This window comes from Rutidosis leptorrhynchoides, chromosome 11, assembly GCF_046630445.1.
Source record: "Rutidosis leptorrhynchoides isolate AG116_Rl617_1_P2 chromosome 11, CSIRO_AGI_Rlap_v1, whole genome shotgun sequence".
Classification (NCBI taxonomy): Eukaryota; Viridiplantae; Streptophyta; class Magnoliopsida; order Asterales; family Asteraceae; genus Rutidosis; species Rutidosis leptorrhynchoides.
This window is the reverse complement of record NC_092343.1, coordinates 267,709,280-267,719,610: the sequence shown is the minus strand read 5'-3', so window position 1 is coordinate 267,719,610 and position 10,331 is coordinate 267,709,280. Positions and strand designations below refer to the sequence as shown.

The 10,331-nt window shown below is 32.4% G+C and overlaps 1 protein-coding gene across 1 annotated transcript; it reads left to right on the top strand.

Moving 5' to 3' along the window:
• The first annotated feature begins 6,100 nt into the window (after positions 1–6,100).
• On the top strand, positions 6,101–8,778 carry LOC139877571 (GDSL esterase/lipase At4g18970-like). The gene is made up of 5 exons (XM_071865007.1): positions 6,101–6,363; positions 7,120–7,244; positions 7,573–7,824; positions 8,037–8,262; positions 8,360–8,778. The coding sequence occupies exons 1-5, from the start codon at positions 6,123–6,125 to the stop codon at positions 8,593–8,595; spliced, it is 1,080 nt and encodes a 359-aa protein (XP_071721108.1). The 5' UTR covers positions 6,101–6,122; the 3' UTR covers positions 8,596–8,778.
• The last annotated feature ends 1,553 nt before the right edge of the window (positions 8,779–10,331 follow it).

The window sequence follows — 10,331 nt, the reverse complement described above, 5'->3', positions numbered from 1 at the left end:
GGTCAATATTTGTCTAATAATTTTTGGTCAAGTCATAGTGTACCACAATCCTAATGCTCGAGACTAATATGCAAAAGTCAACAAAAGTCAACTTAACCCAAAATAACTTCTAAAATTTATACGTGTTTATTATATAACTTAACTATAGTCGTTTTATATATTTAAATATATTTATTAAATAATAAAAGTCATTTATTAATAAAAATTTATATTAACGTTTATATATGATAAAATATACTTTTATATATCTTAAGTAGTAAAATTTATAAAGTTCACTTAATATCGTAAAACTATAGTGGTAAGTATTATTAATGTAATTATATTACGCGTGGTGAAAAATATCTTTGTATCCCCTATTTATTTGATAAAATAATATTGATCATAATAATAATAAGTAAAAGTTGTATTATTTTGTAATAATAATTATTATTATTCTATAAAAAAATAACAATATTTATATTTACTAAAAATGGTATTATGATAAAATGATAATACTAACATAATAGTAATAATGATATTTTATAATAACAATGATATTTCTATTAAAATAATAACGACGATAGTAATAATAATCATTTTAACAATAATACTAAAATTCAGTTGACTATAACTTCTAATCCGTTCATCGAAACCATTCGATATCTAAATGAAAAGTTCTTAATTTTTCGCTAGCATTCCAATGACATGCATATCATATACCCTATCTCAGTAGCATATGTATCTAATTCAGGATTCAACAAACCTATCTAAGGACAATATCGAATGTACAAGCATGCATAATCCTATATACTCGAGCACTAGTCAGGGATACACTATTGATATATAAAAGTTAAGTTATGAGTGCTCACGTATCAATATTGAGATTCAATATTGCAGGAAAGTACGTAGATGCAACGGAGATGATAAACACTAGATTGACCTCACGAGCATACCCATGAACTATACACATCACCTCCATAGCTATAACCCATAATTTCCTTAGCTTCGACTCATTCAAAAAAACTATTTTGAAATCACTCGGACATCACTCCGTCATAATATTTTATGTATACTAATAATATCTTGAAATAATACAGAGCAAATATATATATATATATATATATATATATATATATATATATATATATATATATATATATATATATATATATATATATATATATATATGTAAATCGATTGAGAGAGTTTAGAGAAATATATTTTCAAGTTTCTATGAAATAATGAAACCTATTGAATTCTATTTATAATAGATTTTTGAATTATTAAAGTGAATTATTAAAGTATGAATTATTAAAGTGAATTATTAAAGTATGAATTATTAAAGTGAATTATTAAAGTATGAATTATTAAAGTATGAATTATTAAAGTGAATTATTAAAGTATGAATTATTAAAGTGAATTATTAAAGTATGAATTATTAAAGTGAATTATTAAAGTTAAAGTAAAGTAAAAGTAAAGTAAAGGTAAAGTTAAAGTATAGTAAAAGTATAAAAACTATGTATGTATAATACGCGTATAAATATATATAATATTAATTTAAATCGTTATATATATTTAATGAAATAAAATATAAATGTCGTTATATTTATTATATTGGTTAAGTAATGAGTTGTCAAAAGTGATTCTAGATATTTATAAAAGTTATATACTTTTTAATAATAAAGTTCTTTTTAAACTGAAAACGTTTTTGTACGTTTGAAAATAGATTAATAGAATATTATGGAAACCAATTCTCCACTAGCTTTTGTCTAACTTTCGTAAATGACACTTTTTATTTTTATTTATAAATAGCTTTACAAATTATTTCGAATATCGTTAAGAGGAATAGATTTTCTCAAATCATAGTGGACCTCTCAACAGAGACTTGTAATTATAATTCAATGTTTCTAATAGTTCAATCATTTAATATATATATATTTTTAATTTCGTCGATAATCATATTGAAACAAATACGTTCATATAAAGCATTATACGTTTAAATACTTTGTTGACATTTTCAATTTATAACATATACACATATACATACATATTCATATATGTTCATTTAATGGTTCGTGAATCATTGGAATTTGGTCGAGGTTTAAATGAATGTATAAACATAGTTTAAAATCCTTGAGATTTAACTTAACAAACATTGTTTATCGTGTCAGAATAATATAAAGATAAAGTTTAAATTTAGTCGGAAATTTCCGGGTCGTCACATTCTTAGTTAATTAAGGAACCGTTTGTTTAAAAGTCATAAAGGATTGGATCGAGAGGATAACTGAACGTGTTCATGGAAGTTACCTTGTAACTTGGCCATGGTGTTCTTTATGGTTGAACTCTTCTTAGGGCCTAACCACTTCGTATTAACCAATCGTTAACGAAATTATCGAAACGAATCACGTCTCTCGAATTAGGAACACCTTGTCTTCTGTTATGCATAAGAAAGTTTAGACCTTGTGGAATGTAAATATGCCGCCTTTTTCGAGCCCTCTTATTGATGAGCTGCCTATGCCTACATGTCCTCGTGTTTGATGGACGTCGGGAGTTGAGGGCATTGTTGTCTTTCCAGAATCACCAAACCTAGCATAATTACCCAGTGACATATCACCAACGTGATAAGGACGTCTAGGTACAACATAGCAGATACAAAGTTACTTCCTATTCATGAACCAACATTCCACAATCTCAGCTAAATAACTGATGAAATCATAACATGCACTTATATTAACCTTATATGAATTACGCATTTACTTTCCTTTATTTATCTGTCTGCCTTAGAACTTTAGAAAAACCCAAAATTACTCCTCTATCTACTTAGTTATTAGGATAATTCTATAGATATAGTTCAATTATGTTGTCTTCTTAAATGAACGACCCTAGGTCATACTTCCCTTACTTACCTATAGGAAGGAGTAGTAGGTTTAGGTCTCACATACTATAAATTTAAAAACACACTCTCCTAATAATATATGAAATAGACAACTGGCGACCTGACAACATTGCCACTAAATAAATCGTTCGTTTTGGCCATATCACATACCACATATCATAAGATTGCTACTTCAACTCTAATTCTCCTACAACAACGTCTATATACTAGCAAAAATCTATTGTTATATGAGTACTCTTCCAATAACAATTACTCATTTCTACTTGAACTATGATCAATAACATATGCACGCAACGCGCCTTCCAACACATGAATCATTTTCTTTTCCTGTTAAAACTAAATACAAAGCATAATTCTTCTTTCGCATCGGAGAATGCATAGTCTACCCCACTTAACGTATTATTTTTGTTTCTACATTGATTTTGACATTTTCATCCACCAAATAATGTTGACAACCAGCAACGCATTGTCAGCAATTTACTACTATGAAGGGTTTTTATCCAACCCTTACATACGTTCGATTACTCACACCCGGGTATCTCCGTAGTTAACTTAATGTAGTGATGAACCTTATGCCCCGTCACGTTGACTCCCTGCCATCTACACTCACTTACGAAGCTTGATCTTCAGTTTCACATACCGAGGTTTCTATCTTCCCCACTTTGGACATTGGTATCTTCCTCATTTAAAGTCAGTGATATCACAAGTTTTCTCAACATCAACAGACATAGTAATAGATTTGAATTCATTGCGACGTCAACAGACGTTTTCCCCCAACACCATATTTCTTAGTAGTGTTCTCTTACTCCACGTCCGCAATTTTGTAACGGGAGCGAACTCCCTCAATGCGCATCCTCAGAGAGTCTCCAAGGATACTTTATGGTCACATACACTCATTCACATTAACATATGCTCACATCACCACATGTTCTTCTTCTGTTGGGTGTAAAGAGAACACCACTCTTCATCTTTAAGAATATCGCCATAATGCGGAATACTCAATACTATAGACGTACTCCACATCAATCTTCTTATAATAATATCAAACTCACCAACAGTCATGGGGATTAAGTTGCTATTAACCATTTTAGAGTTAGCATCAAAATTACGATTCTTGTATACACCTACGACCAACATAGTCTTACCACTCACTATCACAACATTATAGAGATTAGTTTTGTTGCATATGGATTGCTTATGGTTATAATTGGAAGGATGACTTGGGACTTTGCAGTCCGATAGTTAGACTTTGGAAGGGTAGACCTACCCTAAAGATCATGCTCTTGATTACTCTAAGTGTCGTATGTGTCATTTGGGTCAACATTATTACTCTGTTTTAGTAAAGAAATAATAATGAGATGTATAAGTTGTTGCGATTGAACTAGTTATCAAAGTAAAAATGTCGTTTTTATGTATTAGAAGCTAAAACAAGATGTTACTGTATTGCGAATAATGGTGTTGATTTGGGTCTATGAAAATGGGTCAAAATGTTGAAAGTAGCAAAAATCTATTGATGCAGGGCAGGATGCGCCACATCCCAAATTATCGGTTTAAATTGTGGGGCATTCCAGGTACGGATGCGCCGCATCTGTATAGGAATGCGCCACATCTCTTTTATAAAAATTGTCGTTTTTCTGAAAACGGATCAAGGTCGTTTCACTATGTTCATTTTTTGCCAAAGAAAGAAGGTTGGTCACTATATCACATATATTATCATATAATTTATCCGTTATTTAAAACATAATGCTTTCGTTAGACAGTTCTAACGAAGTCCAAATCATATACAAGATATTTTCTGTAACCATTGTCGCAAAGCGTATTCATACGACCATCTAATAAATTATCCACTCATAATTTATTATATCACTTCAATAATTAATTTATATTTTATATTAATTATTCATAATTTAAATATCACATTTAAATTATAATAAAATAACATAAAGTTGTTTATTTCATCTAGGCCATAAGGTGTTACAGTTAACACCGATCCACCATCATCGGGCTAGCTGATATTGATGGCTCAAAGGAGGGTGTTAGGGTTTATGTACGTTCTTGAAACGTTACATGTAACCATTTGTGCGGCTCTGAAGAAGTTAAGATTCCGGTAGAGCGGGTTTAGATTGTTGGTGAAGATGAAGATGATATAATTGTAAGTGATTTATAATTGCATGTGTGTGTAGAATCTGATGTGTGTAACTCCGCCAACCTGTAATGAGGGTTCGATATGATGCCCTATTTGTAGTTGAACGACTTTGTTCTTTAGTGATACGTGATAGGACAAAAGGAACATTGTCCTTGCCAAATCCTACTACTTTTGTCTATAAGGCTGTGAGAGGTGTAAGTGGTCTTTAGTACAATCATAGATGTCCATAGCACCATCTGGCCGTTGTTTGATGTTGGGATCGTGGCGACCATCTGCGAAGTCCTTTTTGTCACGTTGTGTACTATTTGTACTTCTTGTCTGCTCGTAATGCGCTGGAATGATATTATCATGAACACGCATTAGTGTTTTTACATAATTAATCTTTTAAACTATCTAAAGTTAGGCACGTGTCTCTCACGTGTAATGCGCATATATAAAGTATGCGATTATACGCATCATTATGTACCATGTAGTGTGGTTTGTTATTTAACATGTATGTACATCTGTTTTTTGTTAAGTAAAAATTATGATAGTATATATTTTTAAGAAATTCATTAAAATAAAAAATTAGTAAGAAACATTAACAACTTGTTTAGTACAAGTAATTACTTAATTATTTGGCAAGAGTAACGATTTGATGATCTGAGATGACTTGTTTAGTTATTAGAAACATTAATAAACGTACATTGCATATATTTCTTCAAATGAATATGCATCCTTTTTAGATAATCTATTGTTCCCTTTACTGATTTTGCACATGTAACATATTTTTTTGGGGAATTTGGACAATCCAGGATATGAGCAAGATTTTGGATACAATTTCTATGGTGGTTAAATTGCCGCGGTTCTAAAAGGACGAAGAGACGCAGTAGTAGGCCTGCAATAAAACAAAGAAATATCACATGCAAATGCAATTATTTGTATAAATTTGATTGATGTTTAGTCTCTTCCTATTATATTGTCCATAGGGTTACTACCAGACACCAATCAAGATATCAAAATTTTGTCTATAAGTACATCAATTTCTTTAGATAATTTTGACATACACCAAAACAACCAAACCCTTTAATCTTTCTAGACTAAATTCCATAAAGGAATAAAATGAGCATTTCTAAGATTAGGGCTTATGTTTTGGTATCATTCATATCAACTTTATGTTCATTCGCCTTAGGTGTTCCCCAAGTCCCTTGTTATTTCATATTCGGTGACTCTTTATATGATAACGGTAACAACAACGACCTCGTTACAGAGGCTAAAGTCAACTTTCTACCCTATGGGATTGACTTCCCTGATGGGCCCACCGGAAGATTCTCCAACGGACGAAATATTGCCGACGTTATTGGTCTCTTTAATTACTTTTAAATCCTATTCTGTAGATATTATAAGTGATAGTGCGAATAGCGCTATATTGCGCATAGCACAATATTGTTCAAGTATTAGCGCTACATTGTGCAAGTTTCAACACATTGCACATGACACAATATTGTCAAAGTTTTATCGCATTGCACATAGCACATGTGTGCAAGAATTCGCACAAGTGTGCAAAATTAAATGCGCACTCCTAAGACGTGACCCTCTCCTATAAATAGAGGACATAACTTTTCATTTGAGGGGACGAGAACACATAACGTTACTCTACCCAAATGGCATCAAGTCAAAGGTTCACACCGAGACATGGTGATTGATGGTTTGAAATATCAACCAAAGACAATCATAAGGTTTCCAAAACATCACAACAACTCTAACCTCATTGCACCCGATTCTATTTTAGCTCTTAGTAACGAATGTGGGCTCGATCAATAACAAAATGTATTGCTATCAAATATGACGAACTTACAGTTTAAAGTGACGTTTAATTGGAGACGTACAACATATTAAGTAAAAATGAGTGAACATTTCAAGTTTATATATACATTAAGAGAATTTGCATTGATCGAACACAATACGACTGAATATATTTTAAGTTTTTATATATACATGAGCAATTAACTCGATTAATTAGGAAGTTAAGTAAAATGTATATATACCATAGCTTTCACATTGTTTAAACTTTTATAACTTGATGTTGTTAACTTTTTGATTCTTAATTAATTACCAGCTGACCTACTAGGATTTGAAAAGTCTATTCCTGCATACGCAAAAGCAAAAGGTGAGCAAATCATTCAAGGAGTAAATTATGCATCTGGGGCTGCAGGAATTCGTGACGAATCTGGCCAACACATGGTACGTACCTAATCCATTTGATATATGTATAGATGCATATATATATATATATATATGCGCATACTTGAAAATTCATAATGCATGCATGCACGCATGCATATAAAGTCTTTAAATAGATTACATTTACATGGATCGACGTCTTAAATACACTAATTTGTTAGACGAAAAGGCCAATAGTACGTACCAAAGCCTAAATGTTTCGTCCGATCAAATAAATCATGTGTTAATAGCTACAACGATATATGCAAATAACTAACCAAGCGTATACTATAATTACAAATACATGTGTAACCAATGATTGATTATTATAAGTTGATCATAATAAAAGGGTGGTAGAATAAGCTTGAATCATCAGCTTGCAAATCATGCAACAACAATTTTACAACTCATCGACTTGATCGGAAATGGGAGCTTAACGAAAGTACAACAACATCTCAACAAATGCATTTACACCGTTGCAATGGGAAACAACGATTTCATTAACAACTACTTCTTTCCACAACACTATTTAACCAGCAGTTTATACACTTCCGAAGAGTATGCAGATATCCTCGTTCACCAATTATCCCAGCAGCTTTCGGTTAGTCTACTTAATTCACTTATCACCAGCGCGTTAAAATATAATTGTTATTGATATAACTTTCATTAAATATTATATAACGTAAATAAATATATCTAAAGTTAAAGTTGAAAAATAAAAATTTTGAAATATTAAAACAGAATTATTATTTTGGGACGAATGAAGTATATGTTAATCAACCAAACCAAATGTGGGTTTATATATACTTGTAGATATTGTATAAGTACGGAGCAAGAAAATTTGGGGTATCAGGAGCTGCATACTCGGGTTGTACGCTAGCAATGATGACAAGGTATGAAACAGATGCATGTGTGGATGCCGTAAACGTTGCTGTCGTACAATTCAATACGAAGCTTGTTACGGCTCTTGCCGACCTTCAGGCTAAACTCTCCGGTTCAAACTTCATTTACATTAACCCTTCTCTTGGATATTCTTCAGGTTACTTATGATTTCCTCTAATTTGACTCAATTTTTACCCTTTCTCGTATAGTTGCTATAAAATTTAATTGATTGCTTATTACATGTATGTATGCAGATTTTAATGTGACGGATAAAGCGTGTTGTAACGTCACTGCCACAACTGGGCAATGTGCACCAAACCAAGTCCCGTGTGATGCTAGGCAAAACTACGTGTTTTGGGATGCTTTTCATCCTACGGAGAGTATAAGCGTTGTAGACGGATCAACTGTATACGAAGCCCTCTCTCCATTATATCTCTCAGACACTACTACGCTATCATTCGAGGGTGCACATGGCGTTGCTACCGATTAATCGTCCTGAAGCTAAGACTAGTTAGATGTCCATGTGGGCGAATAATATTTAGTAAATTTGTAGTTCTTAATTATCGATCGTATCATGCTGCAACACGTACTGTACGTTGCTTATGTATCCATCAATAAATAAAGGTCAAGTTGTTTTTTGCGCGGCCCATGTGGTTTGCTCAAAATTGATTATTCTGGCCTAAACTTTTTTTGACTTCGTTGGTCCCTGTTGTTTGAGATTTCAACCAAATGGCTGTTAAAGAAGTCCGTTAAATTTTACATGTGCTTTGCACATGAGGGAATTTTCGTCGTTACAATATTCCTTAATCAAGTATCCCCTTTCCTTCCTTTCATCTTCAACAAACCTTCAAACCCTAATTTGTCTAAATCAAAAACTCAAACCCTAATCAGAATGAAATATAAATCCAAATATCTCCCAAATCTAAATATAAATCCAGGGACCTGCAAGATCCATGTTCAAACACAAGAACAAAACTAAGATCTAAACTAGAAAAATCAAATCGACTGGTACCCTGACTCCATCGTTCAGCGTCATCGAGCCATCATTCATTTATTGAGTATCGTCATCATTCATCGTTGTACTACGATCGAGTTATCCCTTCCGTCGACCGAGCCACCCAAGCATGAATCGAACGCAGATGATCATGGAGGTCAATGATGAACCCTTATCAGATAGAAGTGTTCGAAAAGACGGGGTTTAATATTTAATTTTGAGTAAAAAACGAAAGACATAACCAAATTCCTTTGTTTGAGGTTTAATTTTGTGTATTATGTATGTAAGATTTTAAGGGTGTATATATTGAGGTATTAGTATATCTTTCTCGGCAAGAAAAAGATTGAAAATTTTGAGTAAAAATCAAAAGAGAGCCAAGTTCAGCACAGATGTTCGGTTCTCTATTCACCTCTTAAAACTTTAAAGGTTTCACCTTATTTATTTAGCTTAAAAGTAAGAAAATGTATATAAGTTCCCCTTTGAGTTTTAGTGAAGTGTTTATTTGCCATATAATAGCACCAAAAGCTTCAAAAGTTGTAAAATTAGAACCAGTCCAACCAACTTTTATATGTGTATGTGTTTGTTAGCAGGTCTGTGTTTTTTAGATATGTGTATGTTTTTTTTAAAGATGTACTTAAGGTCACGAAAGAGAAAAGAGAAAAGGGTTTTGTTTTGGGGGAAGAAGATGAATGAAGAATAGGAAAATTTCAAAAAGATACTCGGTTGGTCCCTGATTGATGTAATGGACGAAAATACCCTTTTGTGCCACGCACATAGGTGACTTAACGGATCAGATTTAACAGATTTTTCCATGAGGGACCAAACGGGTTAAAATCTCAAACCACAGGGACCAACGGATTTTTTTTTTCGTTGTTCCCCTTAAAATTAATGTGTTCTGTGAAATAATAAATGATAAATACGTTAAACCGGGCCCAAAGAGTCGTTTATCCTCCTCTGAATCCTATTAGCTCGGTTTGGCTTTGATTTGTTGTCGTGGTATTCTGGTTGTTTCTCTTTGGTGTTGTGTAGTTTGTTGGTGTTTAGCTTTTGGTTGCTTGTATGTTGTTAGTTTTCGTTTAGCTTTATTTCGGCCCTGGGAAGCTCGGTTATAGATAGTAATTTCTCGTTTCGTTTAGGAAATTTTTGTTTTGTATTCTTGAGCCTAGCCGTTTTGATTAGGTTGTATGTTCGGTTTCATTCATAATAATTCATTCATAATAATTGAGTATTAT

Bases quoted from the DNA above. Each gene is read 5' to 3' on its own strand.
- LOC139877571 (XM_071865007.1), top strand. From the start codon at position 6,123: ATGAGCATTTCTAAGATTAGGGCTTATGTTTTGGTATCATTCATATCA. The intron at 6,364-7,119 runs GTCTCTTTAATT...ATTAATTACCAG, and splicing joins AAATATTGCCGACGTTATTG to CTGACCTACTAGGATTTGAA. The intron at 8,263-8,359 runs GTTACTTATGAT...GTATGTATGCAG, and splicing joins TTCTCTTGGATATTCTTCAG to ATTTTAATGTGACGGATAAA.